The sequence below is a fragment of the Gopherus evgoodei genome, chromosome 3 (assembly GCF_007399415.2).
Source record: "Gopherus evgoodei ecotype Sinaloan lineage chromosome 3, rGopEvg1_v1.p, whole genome shotgun sequence".
In the NCBI taxonomy this organism is placed as follows: Eukaryota; Metazoa; Chordata; order Testudines; family Testudinidae; genus Gopherus; species Gopherus evgoodei.
The window spans coordinates 159,089,492-159,113,936 of NC_044324.1; the positions used below are offsets into that span (position 1 = coordinate 159,089,492).

The 24,445-nt window shown below is 38.1% G+C and overlaps 1 protein-coding gene across 7 annotated transcripts in view; it reads left to right on the top strand.

Annotated features, from left to right (window-relative positions):
- LTBP1 (latent transforming growth factor beta binding protein 1) overlaps nt 1-24,445 on the top strand; it is a 364,113-nt gene that overhangs the window by 221,545 nt on the left and 118,123 nt on the right. For 2 of the 7 annotated variants that reach the window (XM_030557132.1, XM_030557134.1), the window contains exons 12-17: nt 3,973-4,206; nt 8,679-8,701; nt 9,849-9,951; nt 11,148-11,246; nt 15,863-15,988; nt 18,294-18,419. In XM_030557132.1, coding sequence (XP_030412992.1) covers nt 3,973-4,206; nt 8,679-8,701; nt 9,849-9,951; nt 11,148-11,246; nt 15,863-15,988; nt 18,294-18,419 — 711 coding nt within the window. The remainder of the gene's footprint in view (nt 1-3,972; nt 4,207-8,678; nt 8,702-9,848; nt 9,952-11,147; nt 11,247-15,862; nt 15,989-18,293; nt 18,420-24,445) is intronic. The other 5 variants (XM_030557135.1, XM_030557138.1, XM_030557136.1 and 2 more) reach the window with 3 other exon arrangements.

Sequence of the window (24,445 nt, forward strand, 5' to 3'; positions counted from 1 at the left end):
AGTGCCTTTAATACTTTTCAAACATAAAAGGCAGAAACGAAATGAAGGAAGGTTTTGGGAAATAGCTTGCTGCACCTGCATGCATTAAGTTTTCATTATAAATAGCAGAAGTTACATGTGGGCAAATGTACTCCCCCTTTTTTTCCAATATGTTTCTAACCCACTTTTGTAGGGTGGTGCCAAGGATGGTATCATAGGATTAGTAATACCTTAAAAATTAAATATTACAAATTACTTTTGGCTGAAACAATCACTTGTGGTACACTTAGGGTCAGATTTTATCATCCTTACTTACTTTGAGTAACACTTTATTCCATGAGTTGTCTGGTTGGGTTTTGTTTTTTTAAAAAGGCTTACCGAGCTAAAAAGATGCATCAGTCATCAGCTTGGTACACCAAAGAGATGAGACCATTGGTTTTAGTGAAGCCACTCACAGACTAAGATACTACTCAATGCGAGTAGTAAGGATTATTTCAAAGTGCCTATTAGCTAATGTTACTTAAAACTTAAATGTCAGAATTCTGAATCTTTTAAGGCTTCATTTCAAGATTAGTTCACTATTTCATTTGGATTTATAGTAAAACAAATGACTAAAAACACTTAACATCAGTTCAGTGTTTTAGCTCAATTTTATTACCATTATGTGTATTAAATTTAATAATTGTTTCAGCTGTGTTTAGTGGATTAGTAGGTTCCTGGATTTGTAGGAGATAGAATAGAACTTGAACTATAATACACTGTGTTTACTGAAACTGCTGCTATAGATGTCACTGGTATGACACAGGAAATTTTTATTCTTATCTAGAGCATGGTTTTATGGTACATTGGCTCATATTTTCAGAAGTGACTGGAAATGTTTGGCTGTCCAGCATGGAACATCATAACAGGATCTAATTTTCAGAAAATACTTGGTCCCGTTAAGATGTTTGAATTTGGACTCCAAAAACTGAAGCAATCAAAATTACTAGTTACTTTTGAATATTTGGGCCATTATTTCCTGTATGAATATTTGACTGATAATTCATACATCAATGGTGACTTTTTAAGTCCATCTGTTTTTCACTGTCAGACAAGTAATGTTTGAGCAGTTTTTACATGGAACAATATTCTCATCAGGTGACTAGTTATTTAACTGCAGGAACAATATATGGTTCCTGTGAGAATTCTAAAGATTATGAAAGGGTTTGTGTCCTGCTTGGTCTAAATTAGAACTGGACAAATATCTTTTTGCAAAAGTTTTTCTCAAATAAAAAGAAGTGTTTTAATACTGTATGCTATTCATATAATTAGAGTGACTATTCTAATGATATAAATTCACATATTAGTTTACTAATGAGAGAATATAAAATATACAAAAAAGTCAATTATTAATATGGGAGCCTGATTCTGTGGGTGAAATCCTGGCCCAACTGAAGATAAAAGGAGTTTGCCATTGACTTCAATGGAACTTGAATTTCACCCTACATCTTTTGCATTACTAAAACTCCCACTGAACATACTGCAAAAAAAGATAGGATCCATAGTTAAAATATATATGTGATGGGTTCACTAGAATGAAAAATCTGTGGAGTATATTTGGACATTATTTTGTAATATTGTTTTAGGCACCTAATTAAGTAGAACTTCTGTATGTAGTCATTTTAAAAGTAAGGAACATATTTAAGGGACATATTTTTGAAGCGACTTTAATCTGATCTCCACTTTTGTGTCCACAATTAATTAGAAGCACAAGTGAGGTTATATAGACATCAAACTACCTGATTTGTGACTTCAGTGGATTTCTAAACAACATCTTTTGTCCCTACAAAATTGTACCAGCAATTGACTGCAAGTGCCAGATTGGAGGCTGGCTTTACAATTTTGCCCTGTAATATATTTTGAGCCCCTTTTTAAGGTGGGTAAAACATGAGGTAGCCATTTAATAAAATATATTAGCATTTGCAAAAGTACTGTGCAAATTAGGAATGAAAAAGCATGCAATAGGCTAGATCATGCCTTCTATTGTAAAAAGATCTGAGTGGATCAAAATTAAATGAAAAACTCAGCAAATTTTAAACTATAGGGTTTAAGCTGCATCACCCTCTTCAGCTGGCAAGGATTGGTGGTCTGTTGGGACTGGCTTCATTCATGTTTCAAGATATAGGGGTCTATCTTCCTCTGATGTGAAGTATCATCACTGGAACATGAAGGGCCAGATTCTCTGAGTTCCTCCCTGGGCACTATTGACCCCCTGGGCACTATTGTCCCACATATCAACTTGGTTGTATTTAGAGCAGTGATGGAAATAAGGCCCTGCTCCTACTAAACCCCTAACTTGTTTCTCTCCTCTACCAGCTGAGTTTTTCAAGCACAGTGCAAGAATCCACTATTTTGGGTGGAATGATCACAGAGCCAGAGGCCCTCTGCATCCTGCTACAATTCCCAAACCTCAGAGCCTGGAGTTCATGCAGAGGGACTAATGGGGGGTCAGAATAGATGCTGCTTAGCTTCAACTACCTTTTTTTCTGAAAGATTTATGAGCAGGATTTCCCCTCCTCCCTTCTAGAGATGATCTGATCATATATCAACCCTCTTAGCAAGTACTAAAGAAATACTCTTTTAAAAAATCCAGATGAAGTGTTGTTGTTTTTTTCTGCACATATGGAAAGGCGTGTTTTTTTTTAATATTATACCATACTACAATTTTTTAATCCTGTTATTTCTGCGTGAATCAGAACAATGGATTCAGTATACATTTTAAATTTCAGTGGGGCAAGATCACCACTGTATATTTAATTTGAAGATAATATTGTAGGATGAAACAGGTACTATATATTTGGGGACCTTTTTGGAACCCTTACTTTTGGAGATATTTTGATATTAGTTTAATTTTATTTTTAAGAAAAAATAGGTAACATTATGTTGTTGTAGATTTCTGAAAGACACACCACAGGTTTCCTTTAAATCATTTATTAATATCTTATTTGAGTTACTGAAACATTTTTTATCTTTCATTTAAAGATTAATATATGACAAAATAATTTTTGAATGAGATGTTTCATGTAAATTATAGCCACTGCCTATTTTTTAAATGTTTACTTTTCTAATAACACTGTTTTAAAAGTCAGATTGCTACACAACTCTCTTAAAAACCCCAGTCTAAAATATGCTTTTGCTGGTAACACTCTTTTTTCAGTAGTCTCCTCCCCAGCAATTAGGTAGTATCCAGCAGAACTTTTCAAATTGTAGGAGATCTTAGTATTTCACTGAAATAATCTTTTCCAGGGTTAAATTTCATTCAATTTCACTTATTCTGAGAGACTGATTTATAAACCAGGTAACTCCATGTTAGGACCTATGGAGTATATCATTGTTTCACTAGAATTTTAACATTCATTATGGGCATTATCCAAAGCCAACTGACGTCTATGGAAAGACTCAGTCATGTTGAGTTCAGTGGGCTCTAGTTCAAGGACTATGTCAGGTTTCTAGTATAGTTGATTCATATCACTTAAATAAATGTTATAAATCAAGATTTTTCAGCTTGTTGTTTCTGGTTCAGTGATAGTGAGAAGCTACTTTTTATTCTTTGGCAACTTCAAAAAGGAAACTATAAAAATAATAAATCCTAGTTACTTATGCTCTATAAACAATGACAAGTTTCAGATGAAAAGTCACCTCAGAAATAACATACTATTTGAATTAGATTAATTAAAAGTGGTTCAGATGAAGAAGCATATTTAACACAGCTGAAGAAAAAAATAATAAACTGGAGGAAAAGCCTTTTATAGAGGAATGAATTAAGTCGTAAAGTAATTTTTCAGAGGTATTCAACATTAGCATGCAATAATGTTTGTTCTTAACTATAGCATATTTTGTTATTAAAATGTACATATATTAGCAGAGTTGATTTTTGTTCGTTATATTTTCCGTTGTGTCAAAATATTGCACTTTTAGACTCTTAAAAGGAATATTTTCCCATCCCAAATCTAGCTGCTTTTAAGGAAATCTGCCCTGGTGGAATGGGTTATACGGTTTCTGGCTCTCATAGAAACAAGCTATATCATCACCCTGCAGTTAGAGTACAGCCACCTGTCATTGGCAAGACCCAGATTACTCAGCCTGTTGCTAAAGGTACTTCTCCTCCACCTCTCCCAGCAAAGGAAGAGCCAGTGGAGGCACTGACCTTCTCACAGAAAAGTGAGCCTGAGGTGGCTGTGCAAGAAGGTGAGAGTGGAAAAGGATCTTGAATTGTAGTTTAGTAGATAGCTATGTTTCTGTGCATGTACTTCTGTTTTACATCCTTTTTATACAGTGTTCGTATAGAATTTGAGGGTTTTTTAATAATGAAGAGCTCCATGTTACCAAATGAATTATGCTACAGACTGTAGTTCTCAGCCATTGTTATACAGTAGCTCCCCTTGTACACTGAAAACTCTGCACAGAGAGAAAACCACAGTTCAGCCTAATTTTTGTGAGTAATAGAAACAGAAAATGTTTGTTCTATTATTAGGATTCCGGTAACAATATTAGGCATTTCTAAAATATGAAAAGTCTCATTAGTGTCTTATTTCTTACAATGAGGCCTCTTTCTGTAAGTTTTTTTTCTCAGTCTTTGCATGGGTTTCTGCAAGCTCCTCTAAATACCATTAGCAGCTTTAAAATGGCCTGTTCTTAACATGCTTAATTTGAATGCAGAAGCAAAGAAATACAGACAGCCTGCAGCATGTGCAAAAATAAATGCATTGCCAACACGCTATTGGTGAACAGAATATAGGCAGGTAAAAATCTGATTGTGAGGAGTGTTGTGATGGTTTTGAGTCCTTTTTATATGTTATTTTCAAGAAGTAATTATGCAACTGGTTCACAGAGGCAACAGTTGGAAGTGTCTGAGTAAATTTTGCAGAACTTCATGGGAAATGCAGTCACCATAGATTTACTACTTCTGAGGATCAATTCCCTGGTGTTCCTTTTTTTAAAAAAACAAACAAAAGCAAAAAAACCAAACAAAAACCCCTAACATTTTAATTGAAAAACAAACAAACATAAATAGTCAATTTGTTTTGCATTGGAAAATCCTACCTTGAACTTGGCAGCCTTCATTTTGGAAAACTGAGGGATATTTCTGCATCAGGAAGGTAGAAAAAATGATACTTTTCAAGTAAGTGAGTTCCATATACTACAATACGAGTTACATTAGTAGAGGGAGAGACTTCAGACTTTTCAATCTTTGAAGAGGAATTGTCATCCTGTTTAGGCCCTGAAAGGAAGATAAAGACTACTTGGTATTTTAAAGAACTCAAGGGATTCTCTCTGTTCTAATTCTGCCTTTTCAGTTGCTCGTACCTTTCTTACACAGTTCCTTTTGAGCTGAAATTTTCCATGCTTAGTCTCAGACCAAAAATGAAATTTACACTTTTCCCGCCAGAAATTTTGTGCAAGGATAAACCAAAACAACTGAAGCTAGAAATTCTAAATTTTATAGAACTCAGGGAGATGTGAAAGGTCAGGAAAGTTTGAAGAAAATTGACTCACTAGTTTTAAAATTTACACATATTAAAAAAACACCATGCTCACTTGAAGTCAGTAATGATGAACCTGCGTGTTAGAATTTTTATCCTTTTTATACATTTAATACAACCTTTGACATCTGAAATGCAAAATATTCTTAGTTTCTATGCTCAGTTTACCTGCAGTGCTTAGGAACTGGAGCTGGTGAGGAAATAGTTTTTGTTCCCATGAAAAAAACCCCCACAAAACCTGGGGAAGAAATCAGTTTACAGCAATGGAAAACCGTAACATTTCTACTGAAAACTAGCATTGGGCCAAAAGTGCTTCATTTTTGGTTGCTAGAAATGGGGGGGGGAATCATGTTTTGATTTTTTGGTGACATCCCCTCCTCCCAATTTTTGTTTTGTTTAGTCAATACCGGATATTTTCCATGGAAATTTTCATTTTGACAAAAAAGCCTTTTTTTGGTGGAAAAATTACATTTTCAATTAAACTTTGATCAACTCTATTAAGAACACCTCTGCTAAGGATGCCTTACTCCTGTGGTAAAGCCAGCAGAGATTGCAAGCTCCTCAAGTTGAATATCTCCAGTTTAAGTACGTTTAATTTTCACAGACCGAACAGGTCCATATCAAGAGACTTTCAGGCTCAGTTAATGACAATTTCCTTACTTAAGGGTGGGTAAATTACAGGCCAGGAGCCTGCAGGGCTCATCAGCTCTGTAATGGGTATACTCACCAGGCTGGGGAGCCTTTAGCGTAGCACTTATGCTACATCACAGGTGCACACTGAATCTAAAGTCAGCATAGCCTGCAACAGAAAAATCATCTCAGCATAGGGGACTCCTCCAGTGGCGTAGATCTGGGATAGAGGTTGCTATTCCACCCTTCCTCCTGTCTGCCAGTGTTGAGGGCAGAGCAAGGACTTCTCTGTGATTCCCACATTGCCATACTAGAGTTATGGTGGGGACCAGCCTGGCCTACAGTCAGCCCAGAATAAGTCATGCACCTCTTGAGAATATATTGTGTGCTCCTTGGCCATAATTGGGATGAATCCTCAAAGGAGAGGGAATAGAAACAGTGGCTCCACGAATGCTGGGCCAGTTTTCTGACTGGAACAGGAGCCAGGAATCTGACCCAACATCTTTGAGGATCCAAACCATATTTTAAAAGAATTAAACTGTTAGCAGATGGCATCCTTTAGAGAGTCTGCATTGGATTTGCATTCAAGATAGTCTTTGAGACTTACATAGGATTGACAGTAGCCCTCTTTAAGGATTTAAAAGACTCAGGTCTGTCTATCAGCAGTTAGGATAATATAAAAATACCTAAGATGCATTACATTTTCAAGCTTAAATATTTAATGTTAACATACTCATTTTTGAAAGATTATGAAGCAGTTGACAACATTTAGGGAGTAACTAACTACCAACAAATTTTTGTTTGTAAAATAAAGATTTTTTTTTTAATATGGAACTTTTGAGGACAAACTTGGCAAGAAAGTTATTTCTATTTGTTTTATATTTTGCTACTTTACAGCTTAAATACTGCATAACTGAGCAGATTAATACCAAAACAAAAATGTATTACAAAACAATAATTTATATGCCAGGTTTCTGCCAAATTCATTACTAAGACCGGGTCTACACTAGAAAGTTAGGCCAGTTTAACTACTTCAGTAAAGAGTGTGAAAAATTCACACCCCTGAATGGCGTTCTTAAGCCTATCTAAGTCCCTGTGTAGACTGGGCTAGGCTGATAAAAGAATTGGTGGATTATGTACACCAGTGGGAGTATTCCTTCCATTGGCATAGGTAGTGTCTACACTGAAGCACCAAAGCTGTGTTGCTGTAGCATTTTAAGTGTAGACAAACCCTAAATTTCACTGAAACCAAATACCATAAATAGGGCCCTACCAAATTCGTGGCCATGAAAAACGCATCACGGACTGTGAAATCTGGTCACCACCATGAAATCTGTCATGAAGTCTGGTTTCACCTTATACTATACAAATTCCTTGGGGGGGGGGGGAGATTAGCATTTCTCACAATGGGGGTTTTGACTCAAAAGAAGGTTGTGGGGGGATCGCAAAGTTATCATATGGGGGTCACGGTATTGCCACCCCTATTTCTGTGCTGTTTTCAGAGCTGGGTGGCCAGAGAGCGGCGGCTGCCGGCCAGGCACCCAGCTCTGAAGGCAGCGCCCCACCAGCAGCAGCAGAGAAGTAAGGGTGGCAATATCATACCATGCCACTCTTCTGCACTGCTGCCTTCAGAGTTGGGTCAGGACCCCTACAGGTACAACACTGTGAAATTTCAGATTTAAATATCTGAAATCGTGAAATTTACAATTTTTAAAATCTTTGAATGTGAAATTGACCAAAATTAACTATGAATTTAGTAGGGCTCTAACTATAATATACATGCTTAGTCCTCTCACACACTGTCTGATTACAATAGCAGTACTGTACAATAATATAAAAAAAAACATTTTTGCAGTCGTCGTCTGAGTTACAGAGTCAGCTCGTCAGATAGGGTAAATCTATGGAGCTTTGTTGAATTTCATTACTTTATATTGATTTACTCCAGTTAAGGATCTGGCCCATAATGTTTATCCCAAGTATTTCTTGAGCCAAATTCAGGAATTGCACATGTTTTTGATGTGGTTAATTTGGTTCTTTCACTCTCCCTTTTTCCCCTTAATTCACAAGAATATACACAAGGCTTACAACATCAACAGCAATAACAAAACTACTACATAAAAACAAATGCTTTAAAATACAATACCATAGTTTTGCAGGCATCACTGTGTTTCCCAGCGGCTCTGACAAGTTCTAGGAAAATTATGTAAGAACTAGCTTATGGAGCTGAAAATTAGGGGATAAGATGGCAGGCTGTGTGCAGAGCGTGATTCTGACCTTGTTTTATATCAGAGTAAGTCCACTGACTTTTGCAAAGTTACTTCTCATCTGTACCAGTGTGAGATCAGAATCAAGTCCATAATCTTTATGAGACAGCCAAGCGGAAATTGAATCTGATGATAATTTCTTGGTTAATTGTTTTAAAATGGTACTAAGGCCTGGAATGCACAAATAATTTCAAAACACATTAAAATGACTCATGTTTTTGACATATATTCTTTCTATTCAAACTAGTTAATTCCTTTCCTTTTCTTTTCTTTCTGGTTTTAGTGGCAACTGCAGCCCCTGATCAGGTAAAGCATGAATTCTATATTATATACTTTCACAAATAACTACAATACAATAAAGGATCCATGAGATTTGCATCCAGTTCTGAGAAATGTACTATATATGAGAGTATAATCGTTACTGTTTGAGGCTGTGGCAATTCAGACTCATTGGTAGTACACACATTGTTTAATTTTCCGCTGAAATTTCCCAGTGGCAATGAAAAAGCATCAGTCATAGTCACTTAGGGCTAACACTGTGATTCATCATATGTTCATAAAGGTTAGGGCTCTGATTCATCACTCCATCTGTATTCAGCAACTCACTTAAACATGTGCTTAATGGGCTTTAAGCATGTGCTTAAGTGCTATCCTGAATGGGGGTGCTTCCTTGAATTGAGGCCTAGATGAATAGCATGCAAGAGTACCTCTAACAAAAATTTCCATGATGAGGTTAAATAGGGAAGTCACAGACTGATCTAGATTGCTTGGTAGGCTGAGGCCATTCAAATACAATGTGTTTTAATATAGCCAAATGAAAGGTGGTACATCTAGGGACAAGGAACACAGGCCATCCCTATAGAATGGAGGACTGTATCATGAAAAGTGGTAACTCTGAAAAGGATTTAGGGGTTGTAGTGGACCAGCAACTTGACATGAGCTGCTTTTCTGCTTTGATTTGTTAGGGATAACAATAGCTATGCTTCATTTCACTCCTCCATAGCGATGCAAGCATCTCTAATTTATGAAAATAAAAAGTCAGATACAATGACCATTGTAATAAGTTCTCTGTCAGCCAAAGGCCTACAGAGATGCTCATGAGTATGTCCTATATCTGTGATATAGATATATTTATAAAATATAAAATTGCACTCTAAGCTGCAATTAAATATATTTTTGAACTGTTATGAAGTGAGAGATGGAGCTGCTCATGAGTGGCAACACCAATGTGCAACTAGAACCCTTATGAGTAACCACTTCAGATAATGGCAGTATTGCATGGTATGCCACCATTATTATTTCATATTTTAATTAGTAATACTTAGTTTGCTGTTAACATGTAATAGGTATGGAAAAACAGCAACTGTTTTTCCAGACAGTAGTTCCCCACACAACTCAGAAAACTGCATTAAAATCATATCTTCAAATTGTAAATTTTTAATTTTTTTTTTAGGAATTAGTTTCACTTGATGATCAAGAAAAACCTGTGCTCGAGCCTGGTCAACCTCAGCTTTCTCCTGGGATTTCAACAATTAACCTGCATCCAAAATTTCCAGGTAGCTCTTTTTGATTCCTCTTTTAGCGGAAGACAGTACTTGTGAATCAAAGAATGGAATACTACATTTTGCTGTACGTTGCTTTCTGTTTCAGAATCTAATTGCTAATTTGAAACTCTGGATTCACAGATTTAGCGCCTGACCCTGCAATAATTTTACTCCTGCAAGTGATCCTTACAAGAACGGCCCCATTAAAGTCAGTTGGACTATTTGTATAAGTGCGTGCAGAACTGGTCCCTCTGAGTCCAGTTCTGCAGTGCTCTGCACACAGAGCTCCCATTGAAGTCAATAGGAGTGACATGAGGGGAGTATAATGGAAAGATTATACTGTAAGGAGTGAAATTCTTTACATAGAAAAATTATAAAGGGAATCATAATACAAAACAACAACTAAACTTTGTACCATTATTATTAAAAATGTGCTAAGTGCTTTAGAGAATGAAAACAGAAACATTGTCTCTGCCCTAAAGAAATTACACTCTAACTTCAAACTGGATACAACATTTGAGAGTAATCATCCAAAGATGCGAAAATGAGAAGGTTGACAATTAGACCACATGATGACTGTTACTGAGTGTGCACATTTTGGTTTCATCCAAGTTACTATTGTTCTTAATGGTGAATTGGTGCACTACTTGTGGCAACATGGAAGACGTGGATTTTTTGAAGGGATATTTATTAGAAGATGTAAGTGGCTTGGCTAACAGGTTTGGTGAGAATATTCAGTGAACAGGAGGCAGAATGTTAAAAGTCATAGAGCCAGGAGGAGGAGGAGGAAACAGGAGTGGAACGGGTTGCAGTTGGCATCATTGGAGGAGCAAAGGGTAGGCAAAGTGTTAAGAGTCAGAGACAGATATTGTAGGCTGAGGTGAAATGGTGGATGACCTTGAATATGAGAACACAAAGTTTGAAGTCCGTTGTGCTATGGGTGCAATCCATCTTTGATAATGGGCACTCTCATTGAGGTGCCTAAATCTAAATTTAGGTGCGAAAAATGTGGCCACTAGACATTCTTTAGTACAAAGGCTTTTTTTCACAAGTGGTGTAATGATAAAATCTTCAAACTGTTTTTCTTATTTAAAATCAAAGAAAGATAAATTACAAAAAGCCTTCATACTATCAGATTAGTTCAATGCTGTGTGTTATGTGTTGAAATATATCTTAAATATGATTGTTTCCCATTCTATGTCAAACAGCAGTGATTGAAAAAACCTCCCCTCCTCTGCCTGTTGAAGTTGCCCCTGAAGCTTCTACTTCAAGTGCAAGTCAAGTAATTGCACCTACTCAAGTTACAGGTATGGTACTTGCCTTTTAATGTAAGAACAGGGTAAGATGTGACTGTGAACACATTCCTGACAATAACATCTAACTAGTACCACACTACCGTTGTATTGGGATAGCAAATAGACTGTAACAATAGAGCACAGGGAATACTTAACTGGGAGGTACAACATAGGAGGGCAAAATAGCACACTAAGGAGTATGTTTTCAGCAGAGCTAGGATTTGGGCTCCCCTGGTTGCAGGTACAATTTGCTTCCTCATTTTTATGCCCAGAAAATAAAGGGTGGGTGCAAATACGAATAATTCCACCTTTAGAAACCACAGCAATAGAGGAGGACACGGAAATTGAAAGCTGTCAGAAGGCAAAGATAAGAATGGGATGAAGAAAGCCTGTGAGAATTCTTTGCACTTTAAGACTGCAGAGAGATAACTGACCTTGGATAACTTTATGAAGGTGAGAAGACATTGGAAGACGGTGAGCAAACTGAGGACACTGAAAAGAAGCTTGAGAATCTACATTGAATTCTACTGTAGATTTAATTCACAATCCTTGATGTTTAGTAATGTAATGCAAAGAGGAAAAAGATAGCAGGGCAGAGACTGCTACCCCGTAACTCCAAATGTGATGAACGTCTCGGTGAATATCACACGTGATCTAATCTTCCCCTCATTGAAATCAAAGGTAAAAGTTCCTTTGGTTTCAGTAGTGCAGGATTAAAGAAGTGGACAGCAAGAATGACCCTATACATCGCTATCTACTCTGGTGCTTATGTCAGGACATAGCAGCTGAATGGAAAGCATCACAGACAATTTCAGATACTTGGGGCAAAACCCCCGTTGACTTCAGCAGGGTCCACATTTCACCCCTGGGTCAAAACTGAAGATTACTTCCATGCTGATATTTCCAAAATTATTCTGCTAGTCCTAAAGCAAAAAGAATCATGCTTGTGGATATAAATTACCATAGTTATTTTTCCAGCTCTAGCCCAGTTCCTCACTAGTCTTGCTTCCATCTGCTTCACTCCGCCGAAACTGTTCTCGCAAGGTGTCCAACAGGCTCTTCCTGGTCAAATCTGAAGGTGCGCAATTCCCAGCCTCATCCTCTTGGACGTCTCTATGTTTTTGACACCATCTGTCAATCTGTCCACTTTGCTTGTCCTCTCTGGCTTCTCCATCTGCCATTCTGGCATCTCTTTTGGCATGCCTGCCTCTTTCTCACTCCCACTTCAGTGTAGATTCTTCATGGATCTATTCCTAGTCCTTCACTTTTTTTTTTTAACACATTTTCTTTGGTTAATTTCATCCATTTGCATGGCTTCAACTAATATCTCAATGCTAACTAATAAATTTACCTGTCCACTCCTGGCTCATTCAGTCCTCTATTCCATCCTGCCTCTTGCATCTCCTGGATGTGTCTCCCTCAATTTAAACATAATGCTGTCAAATCTGAATTTCTTTTCTCTCACACCCTTACTGCTCTGTTTTTTCTCTGCCACCGTCATCATCCCTGTTCTCAGGACTGTAACCTGGGAGCCATCCTTTCATATTCTCACTTTCTCCACACATACAGGTCATATCCAGATCCTCTCACTTCCTCCGCCGTGTTATCAATAAGGAATTACATTTTCTTTCTTCTCTATACAAGTAAAACTCCGATCAACTTCAGTCTTGAGGGCTGATTTAATATTTGAATGACTGAGGCAGGATAATTTATTAATTTAACTAACAATTTAAAAGGGACCTTTTATGAAAATTCCTGAAATCACTAAAAGTTCATTTTGATATTTGGAATAGGTAGGACTTGATTTCTCCACTTGTCCCTTATACTTTGTATTACTGCTTGCAGTGTTTCTTTTCCAGCTCATCCCATATTTCTGGTGACAGAGTGTCTGCAATCAGTAGGTGATATCAGAGGTGACTAGAAGGCTCATATCATACTTTTGGACTTAAGTAATCCCTGTATCCTTGAGGCTGTACTTTCTTGTGAAGTGTAATCATTTTTTTATAGTCAGTTTCAACACAGAAGCTCCATCAGTAGAGAGAAATCATGAAACATATTCATGGCCTAACATCGCTTTTTTTAATTTGCACGAACATTTTCTCTACAGCTCTCATAGCTCTTATGGCACACATGACAAGCAACCGTTCAGTTCCATCTGTCTGTAACAATACTCCCCACAGCCTTTCTTTTGAAGCATTTTTGTAGATAATTTTATCTCTTTCACTGGGTCAGATAAATTGAAACACTGGTGTTGATGTTTCTGTATGCTCCAGATCTGAGTGTGCTTTCATGATCTGGCATTCATGCCCATCCTCAGTCTTTGTGAGTTATTTTCTTAGATAAGTTATTTAAACTTTGTAGGTGGGTATGAACTTACTGATCTACTTCAGCATGCCTTGCAATCTCTGAATTCCTTTTTTATCTTTGTGTCTCTGCACAGTCAGTATCATTTAAATATTAGACTCGGTAAATATTGTTCCCTTTGTGACCAGTTTCCTATCTAAGCAGGTGATTTAAGTTGTTTGAAATTGACAGTTTGCCTTATTCCACTTAACGTTGGTTTTTCTTGCAATTTTCAGTACTCTCCACAATTGTTCCTGATGTTCTCCTGCAAGACCTTCTAGTATCTAGGACAGGTTGTTATGAGGTTAAACACTTCCAGTGCAAAACATGTTCCAAAAGGCAATCTCAGGAAACATTATCTGCCAAATGGTTACCGAAAATACAAGTCTTGGAGATTTGTGTGTCCATGGGAATCTGCCAAACCCTTGTGATGTATCTAATTTGCTGAAAAATTTGGCTCCTGCCATGTCAGCAAACATTTCATACCTTGTGGGCAAGAGGAAATATACTTTCTAAATTGTCTTTTTCAACTCCTTTTGTCTCTGCTGTTGCCAAGGACTGAACCCAGTCTGTCAGCTCTTCACAATAATCATATTGCTGTCATGTTTTCCAGCTCTCCCTGGTCTCTCTTTCTAGGCTTGTGGAGCATTTAGGGTGGCGTATATAACAAGCTTTGTCTCTTTCCATAATTGCATCTTGTAAATTAACTGGGAGACACCCTTTTCCTGTGAACCTGTCTTCATATGCCACAAATAGATTGTTCACATCTGGTTGAGGTTTGTTAGCAGACTTGTCATTCAGACTCTTCATGACATACCCCTATTGGTTAGACCTAGCATCTCATGTGTGTGTAAGCTCAAATCTGGTCACTTTCCTCAGTGTGCAATGTGTCACAAACTCTTGTTTTACCATTTCCCTTTTTCTCCTCAGTGACAGTTCACGTTCACTCAGAAGTGGAATTTGTTCCTCACGTGTAACCTCTTGTGCATATTTTTTAGCCATTCATTTGATTTTACAGCTTCTTTCTTTGATGGATTTATGAATAACATTTTGCCTTCATTTGAGTTTTGTGTCACTCTCTACAGCCATTATTTCCATTCCTCTTTGTTATACTGCTTGGCATACAAATATTGCCTTTTCCAGTGCCAGGTCCATGTCTCAGAGTAGCATTTCACGTGTCTTTTTATCATTTCACCCCAAAGGAATTTGATCTTTAATGAGGGATTTTAATAATCGTCATACACAATCCATGCTCTTTATCCAGAAAATATATCGTCCATAGGTAACATTCTTTCATGTAACACATTAGTGCTCAATCCTTTTCAATAGTTTTTTCAAAGCTTTCTTACCTCCTCTTTATGACTTGAAAGGTTCCATTTGAACACCATTTTAACAGCAAAAATCCTGAGTCCTAGACTGGCAAGGTTGATAAAGAGGCATTAAATGAAGTTTAAGGACAAAACTAATGAAACTACGTTCTAAGAGTACGTTTACACTTCCCACCGGATCAGCGGGCAGTGATCAATTTATCGGGGATTGATTTATCGCATCTAGTGTAGATGCAATAAAAATCGATCCCCAACTGCTCTGCTGTTGACTTCGGAACTCCACCGTGGCGAGAGGTGGAAGTGGAGTTGATGGGGGAGTGGCAACAGTCGACTTGCCACTGTCCTCAAGGCCAGGTAAATCGACCTAAGATACACCGACTTCAGCTATGCTATTCGCGTAGCTGAAGTTGCATATCTTAGGTCGACCCCCTTCCCCCCCTAGTGTAGACCTAGCCTTAGACAGAAAGTTTTGACATTTAAACTGAGGTTGATATTGTGAGCTGTCTACAAAAAAAAAATCCTCATATTTAACCGAGTTGTCATACTGCTTATAATAAAATAGCCAAATCTATGTTTCACCTAATTAGGAAATGTGTGTTTTCATAGACAACCTACTGTGATATTGCTAATAACTACAGACTTTGAAAATAATTCTGTAATCTGCTACAGCTAACAGTTTAACATCTATGATTATTTTCATTTTACTCTTTCACTTTTGATCTGCATATGCACCCACTTGACTTCTGTGTGTGGGGGAGAGGGTAGGAAGGGGCGGGAGAAGAGTCATCTGACCACAGGTCTGTTAGTCACTCAGGATAAATTGAACCAATTGGTGTGGTCACAATTGATTTCAGGGTTTCTCTCCTTTTAGCTGGAATAACTGAATATCACCCATTTACTGAAATATTTAAGATAATTTGTAATAAGTTTTTTCTTTGTGTGTGTGTGTATGTATAGAAATCAATGAGTGCACAGTGAACCCTGATATCTGTGGAGCAGGACACTGCGTTAATTTGCCCGTGGGATACACCTGCATCTGCTATGATGGGTACAAGCTGAATGATCAACAGACAAAATGCTCTGGTATGAAAGAACTTTTTCAATAATCTGAAGTAATCACTGTGTGAAACATTTTCAAATGTAGAGCCTGTTCCTGCAAGGTGCTATGTATAATGTAGAAATCCTCTTCTGTACATGCCAAAACTACTCAAAAATGTAATTTATATATATAAAGCAATATTCACCAAAAGCAGGCTCCAGTGAACCTTTCAGATAGTCAAAGATGAATGGAATTTTTTAAAAATAGTTTTTTGTGTGTGAATTTAGTGCTCATGAAAGGTCTCACTGAAGTCACTAGGAGTTGAGGGCAATAAGCAGGAGACCATTTTAACTTGTGTGACCTGTCTCAGTGAGTGTGTGTTTGACAGTCCTAAGTGTGTGATAATATGTAGAGCATGGTGAATGTCAAAATCTATTTTACTTATGGGTACAATCATGCTTTGGAGGCACTAGTCCGCATTTTGGGAGGCGCAGGATCATGCCACCCAATCAGGTGCTCTGGGAGGGATCCTGCCTCAAGGAAACCGAATCTCTCTCAGATTTCACCAGTGCATATTGGACTGTTTTTCTGATACTATCCTTCTGAGAGTGCAGTTGACTCTCTTCTGCTGGCTAATGAGGAGTGGGTTGAGTAGGAAACAGTTACCCTGGCACCTTTCCTGCCCTCTTTGGGATGTCTTACATTGCATGGCTGCTACGAAGATGTAGACCTTGTGCTCTAGGGCAGTGACTCTCAACCTTTCCAGACTACTGTACCCTTTTCAGGAGTCAGATTTGTCTTGAGTACCCCCAAGTTTCACCTCACTTAAAAACTACTAGCTCACAAAATCAGACATAAAAATATAAAAGTGTCACAACACACTGTTACTAAAAAATTGCTTATGTTCCAATGTTTACCATATATAAAATAAATCAATTGGAATATCAATCTTGTACTTACATTTCAGTGTATAATATATAAAGCAGTATAAACAAGTAATTGCTGGTATGAAATTTTAGTTTGTACTGACTTCACTAGTGTTTTTTATGTAGCCTGTTGTAAAACTAGGCAAATATCTAGATGAGTTGATGTACCCCTTGGAAGACCTCTGAGTACCCCAGTTGAGAATCACTGATCTAGTCCATCCCATCACGCTGAGACAGGACCAAGTATTCCTTAAGTCTTCGGTTACAATTGTGCAACACCATTGATAACAGTTCACATGATAGTAACTTGGAGCGTAATTTGGCCCATACAGTGTATTTGAAGGCTCGATCAGTTCTTTCTCTGCATTTTTTCTTTTAAAATAATAAATAAGGCTATATATGCAAACATTCTATTAATGCAGTTTTATTGATGAGATTTTACATGTCCAGGAACTAGAAGTACAGACCTCTATTTGCCCACACCAGCTATAGTTGAGCCATATTTTATTTATATTAAGGGATTAAAATTACACCATATACAAGAATACAAAAGGCTGCCTGTGAATTATGGCAGATGATCAGAGTCACAACTAAATCAGAAATCAAGTTCCTGACTTTTGTAAACAAAATTTCAACAGTAATACTGAATGAACACAGTAATATTTACATTTAATATTATATTTTCAAATGTTCCGTTATTAATTTTTACTTTATCAGAAAGTCAATAACTACTCAAAAATAATACCTCTACTAACTGGTGGTAATACACTATTTAAATATATTTTATACAAATACACCCAGAATAATAATGATTTAAAATTCTTATAATTTTGACTAGCTTTACACTGTTCTATGCTTGTAGCAATGCCAATGCTTAATATGAGGAGTACCACAAATACTGTTGTAACATTAATTACTTGCAAATGGAAATTTTAAAGATTTGAAGAGTGTCCACTATTTAGTTTTCAAGCAATTTCAGTACTCATATAGCTTAAACCAGTAACAGGGCCGGCTCCAGGCACCAGCTTATCTAGCAGGTGCTTGGGGCGGCCACTCCAGAGTGGGGCGGCACTTTCAGCTATTCAGCGGCAGTTCAGCGGAGGGTCCCTCACTCCTGCTCAGAGCGAAGGACCTCCCGCTGAATTGTGGCTTTTTTTTTTCTTTTTTTTTTTTTAGCTGCTTGGGGCAGCAGAACCCCTGGCGCCGGCCTTGGCCGGTAAGCATGATTTTTCCATCTACAACTATTTGGTATATACTTCTTGAGGCTCTTTAAGAGAGCAAAGTGTATAGACTTTCAAACAGTTAAACTCGTTACAAGCCCTGTCTTTTCAAAGGCACATATTTGTTGGGTAGAGTGGGGAAAAGAGTCATTGCCAATTATGTTACATTTTTCAATATCCTTATATTTTTATTTCTTAAACAGATATCAATGAGTGTGTTCAGAGTCCCCATCTATGCTCCCTTGGGCACTGTGAAAATACAGAAGGGAGTTTCCTGTGCATTTGCCAAGCAGGATTCATGGCCAATGAAGAAGGAACAGAATGCATTGGTAACCACTGTTCTTCTTTATTAAAACGATGATGAGAATAATAATTTTAAAACTGATCATTAAGAGCCTGAGCCAAAGTTAACTGAAGTAATTGAAAATACTCCCTTTGACCTCAGTGAGCATTGATTAAGGCCCTAAAGCCCAGATCCTCAAAATCAATGTCCATTTGGGGCCTAAATACCTTTGCGGATGGGGGCTTAAGAGGTCAATATAATGTTTTCTTCATGACATATTTATTAGGAAGCGGGGGAAAAAAACCGAAACCGGACTCCAGGGTGTTTTTATGTGTATAGCTACAGAGGGACATGGTTAACCACACTGAGTGTTGACAATTATTTATTTTAAAAGTTATTGCTTTTTGCAGGTATGAAATCAAGATTCTCCCTGATATATTTTTTTTTCCCCCCAACTGATTGGCTGAAGGGTGAGATATTTAAAAAAAATTACAAAACAACTCCTTACCTCTCAACTGTCCCAAATTTGGCAGGACAATCTGCTTTTCCACAGCTTTCCTTGGAATTACCCAGCTGTCCCTTCTTGCCATCTGTAAGCCCCACAGTGTGAACACACTATTCATGTAACATTTATATGTTGCCTTGATCACTCTTCTCTCCACCTCTCCCTGAAGCTTCAGTTGCACCCACAGCTCTTGTGTCCTCTTCTCTGTTCCCTTTGCATAGGAAAATTGCAGGTGACTCCACATAGCTGTGGCTCTGACCTTCTCTGGCCATCTTCCAACAAAGTATGTATAGGCTGGTGGATTTGATCACCAGCCTGGGAAACATAACTAGCCACACCCAGATCAACTCATAGTCCTTGCCTCAGGGCTCTGTTTTTTGTCCAACACAAAAAAGGAAATGTGGCCTGACAACATAAAGTAATAGTTCTGGTCTCAACATGAGACTGTACCCCTGCCCCCCAGTCTCCTGCAAGTTGGTGGTCAGAACCTTCAGCCAGCTGTGGAGGCAGAGGGGAAGAGCAGTTGCAGGGGCTCTCATCCTCTCATAGTCCTCTTCTGCAGTACAGGAGAGTATTCTCCCATCACGCTCCTGGACCCAGGCTCCCTTCTGGAACTGGGGCCCACATCTGTATCACCAAGCTGGTGATTATCAGATCCAATCACCTGACACTGCTCCTTTCCAGAACAGGGCTGGATGCATCCTGGCCCTTAAAGGGGCAGATCACCCTGACAGAGTATAATGCAGAGAACTCCAGGTAACACAGAGGACCAGGTCCTCAAAAGTATTTAGGTGCTTAGTTCCTATTGAAGTCAATGGGAGTTAGGCACCTTAGTACCTTTGAGGATCTGGGAATAGTTGTCTGGATTTACACCAGTGCAACTGAAAGCAAGATCTGTCTCACAATGTTTCTAATATACAATATATTACTCTCCAGTGTTTTGTTAAATACCTCTTCTTACGTTGAACATTAACATTTTCTTTTGTAATTCTCTGCTCCTTTTCTGTCTGGCAAACATACAAGAAAGAATGGGGGAAATTCATATATTACGTATGTTGGTTATTTGATGATGAATTTAAGCTTATGTGCACCTTTTGGTTTCTCCCCCTACCCCACTTCTCAGATTTTGTTGAAGGTTTGAGACCTCACATCTGTGGAGAAGGCCTCTGTGTAAATACCATTGGCTTATATAAATGTGAATGCTGAATGAAAGGAGAGGCCAATGTCATGAAGAGTTTTGACTCTACAGTAGTAGAAGTATGGCAGTGAAATTAAGCAAACTAAACCACTGACAAGTTAATAGCCGTATGTTAGTGTTGAATCTTCCCCCGTTGTTTCCAGACTAGTGTTTCTAATTTCTCCAGTTAACTTAAAGTCTGTCTTTGCGTATTTCATACCCCTTTAATTTTCAGTTAGCAAATTTGATCATGGTTATGTTCAATTTTTGGATATTTGATAAAAATATTAAATAACACGTCCCATTATGGAAGAATAAATACAACAATGATAAAAGTAAAGCTCTTCTTTTGCAATTCTGTGCTGGGTGATAATTTGGGCAATACTTAGATGCTAGACTAGCAGAAGTTCATCTAACACTTCATTTTAATCTCTTCCCTTGCTGTTCATAAAAACTCTGTCCACAATAAGGCTCATCTTTAACGTTTTACATTTGTGTAACAACAAAAATTGAACAAAGGGATACATTTGCTGTTTGGAACATAAAGCTGCCACCAAACACTGTCATTTCATAGAATAAGAGAGAAGTCCCAGCACATCTGACCTAAAAATGTGTACTTTTCTTTTTGGCATCTGTTTTTCTCTGGTGTGTGTTTTGTGGGATTTTTTTCCTAACCTCTTCAACATTGATTTGATAATCAATGAATTAAAACCACAGTCAATTATTATATTTTAAATATATACTCATTTGTACTTTAATCTAAATTACTGAGCATAGAAGAAAATTGTTAACATATTTCTATAATAATTAGACACAAAATGCCATGTATTCTGTAGGATTGCCTTGTCTGCGTTTTAATAACCCATAAACTGGTAGCAATCCAGCACCACACATTCTTTTGAGTGACTTAGGATGACTTTGAATTGTTTTTTTAGATCACAGTTCAAAGTATTTTTCATTGTTTTTGTATTTGTTTTAAATGATCCTCATCACCTGCTGTGGGACGAGCTGTCCTAGGCTAGTTTATTCTGGCATAAAACATATTGGTCCAGATTTTCAAAAGGACTCCTATCCAACAACCATTATGGATGCACAAGTGAAGGGCTTGTGTACAAGCAAGCAAGCTTAATTGTACTTTTGTGCATGCACTTTTAAAAATGTACGTCATGAAGATTTTCACCATTATACATCAGAAATTATGAAGTGAGCATATTAGTAAATCAGGGTTGCTCAGGGGTAGCATTTAAAGAAAACCTTTTTTTGTTTTGTTACTGTTTTTACTGACAACAAAAAGATTCCCAATTGAGATGAAGTCATTTGCGATTTTTAAAATAAAATGTACATATTTACATGAGTGCTAGGTTGGCTGAGCAATGAAGGAAGAACTGTTTTTATTAGAAGAAATTTAAGAAAATACTGATTGTAGGGCAGTATTTGTAATTGGGTCCAAGCAGAAACACATGCAAAACATGTTTGTTTTGTTTGGCCCTATGCTTCAGAGAACAAGCTCAGACCTGATTATAAATCCAATCCAAACACAAGCTGAGTGGAGAGACAGTTAGTTCATTTGTAGTGTCTTTACCAGTGGATACCAATCAGTTACTTCTCTTGGAGAAGCAATTCCAGTTAAATCCATGGGGACTGGGATGTTCAAAACCTAGAAGTGTGAGCTTGTCCTGCAGGCTCCTCAGTCCCATTGGCCAGGGTTTGGGTTTTGGTTTTTTGTTTGTTTGTTTTTTTTTAATCTAGCTCTAGGGTGGTCCTTGCATAGTTTTTTAAGTGTTCTTTCTGGGCAGGGGCAGATAAGAGAATCATAGTTGGATTATTTATATTGTGTGCTAAAGATGGGGGGAAATAAAATTATTAGAGTCCTTGCATGGTTCTGAAAATAAAATGTTGTCTTAACTTATTAACTTTTTCATTATTTTATCTTTTGATACATCACTTTGAGATTAAGTTTGTCACAGACGGGGGGGGAGTTGAGACTGCTTCTAGGGTTCAAAGTATCGAGCACCCTCAATGCTCATTGACTTCAGTTGGAGTTGAAGATATAAGGACCTTGCTCAGTGTCTTGCAAGATCAAGCCCATCATCATTTCTTCTATCTTTCCTCCTTTCACAATATGTTTAGCAACTTTCCTGTAGGAGACTTTACATACAGACATTCATAGCAGCATCCAGTGATAGCAGCAAATAGATTTGCTGCTGTGGGTTTTGTTAAAGAACTCCTCCTTCTAGTTTGAACCATCCGTTATTTTCTGTTATATTACTGATTTGTTTCAAAACATTCACTCCAGTGTATCAGGTTTCTTATTCTCCCAGATTTGAGACAATAGCTTCCCATTATATAACGCATATAATTCCTGCAAACAAATTCTACATTGGAAACTAGTTAAGGTTGTTGCTTAAGGGAAAAACCCTCCCACGCTAACCCTTCAAACCAAGGAAATGACATGTTAAGGGAACCATTTTCACCACATCATTACACCCACACATGACATTTACCATTCTGACAGATTCTGCAGCTCCACAAATAACTCCCTTCCACTTCCCACACAACCCCCCACCACACACACACACACACACTACTTGCAAATCATTCACTATAACACCACACCTTACTTCAGACTTTACACACCCACACAAACACATATAATAGATCTGGAGCTTACCCAGTGGTCATGTTTTAAGAGTACATACAAGTTACTATTGCTGAGTTCAGAATTAAAGTGTAATATTATCACAGGTGTAGCTGGTACACTTGCCTGACACTTCCCATTATAAGATCCTGTTGTCAGTTTCTTATAACTTTGCCGGACTTTAACTATATGGGCAGACATTTTCCATGCTGCATATCTTTCTCAAGCTCGGGTCTTTGGAAATTTTTCAAAAAAATGGTCCAGCTGTTCTTGAGAACAAGTTTAGATGGAAATAGGAGGGGAGGGATAGCTCAGTGGTTTGAGCATTGGCCTGCTAAACCCAGGGTTGTGAGTTCAATCTTGGAGGGGGCCATTTAGGGATCTGGGGCAAAAATCAGTACTTGGTCCTGCTAATGAAGGCAGGGGACTGGACTCAATGACCTTTCAAGGTCCATTCCAGTTCTAGGAGATAGGTATATCTCTAATTATTATTATATTGTTGTTTTGCCCATGTTAAAAAAAAATCTTACAGCCATTTCCTTCAGAAGCTCTCGTGCCTCCATGTTTTAGAGCAAAGGCTTGAAATTTGGCAAGGGGTGGTCTTTGCGTCAGGGATGTGTCTTTTGCTGTTCTCATGAAAAGCTACCCAAATTTGATCAAGTTCTGAGCCTTTGAAAAATTGCTGTGTGCACATCTCAGTAGAGAATTGTTAGTTTGATTGCTGAATTCTCTGAAGATTAATCTGCACTGATAATGTTCCAACCCAGGGAGGTAGGGGCAGAGCAGTACTTTAGCTGCAGTTGCTTCTTCAGGCTCCTGGGAACCGCTGTGGCACTGGGCACCAGAACTGAGAGCAGCGCTTTCAGTACTCCCACTGCTTATGCCTGGGCACAATAGAATAAGAAACAACTTGTCTTGAATATACGGGGGACAAGAGCCGAGCAGAAGTACGGTGTGCGGAGTAGATTAGGACATGGGGTCGGGGGATGGGGGGACTAGGAGCTGGGACATTAAATGCACCCTGTCCATTGGATGATGCAGGAGACCTATGGAAAAAACAGTATGTGATCATGTAATTAAAGACTAATAGAATAAGGCATATGCATGCACGTGGGAGTGGAATTAAGGCTGCACCGGCAACCTTAATTCTGACATTTCCTAACTTTTGAATACTTGACTTTGCAACCTTAAGAGTCTGTTACTTTAGCTTTTTGTATGTAAAAGTGTGTGTATTGTGAGTAGCGTGATGATCGTTTTTTTTTCTTTTTTTATGTGGAAGGGAGCTGCAGAGACTATCAATGAGAGCTCTGAGGTTTAGACATAAGCTCCCTGCTCTGATGTGACTGAGCTAGACCATCAGAGTGGAATCTGTGCTGATGCACCCACCTAGCCCATAACATTGCCAGAAGCTTTTCTGCAGCCTCATGGGGTTGTCCAGTCACACATACCTTCTTCTTAGACCCACATTATCCACCCATGTCTTCGATTGCCACTCACACTGCCTGCATTCGTAGTCCTCCCATAACTTATCTGCCCTGTAATTCTGCATATTAAAGGGCCTAGGGCAGCCTCAATTTCCTACCTCTATGCCCCCTCCTCAAGCGCTCAACAAATCTCACTTTGGTTAGGGAAACTGGGGGTACAGTGAGACCTGCAGTGCTGGTAAGACAAGCCTCTACAAGGTCCTAAGAGTGGCTGGAGTTAGTTAGCTGTGGGTGCTGAAAACAGAGGAGATTCACCCAAATTTCTCTA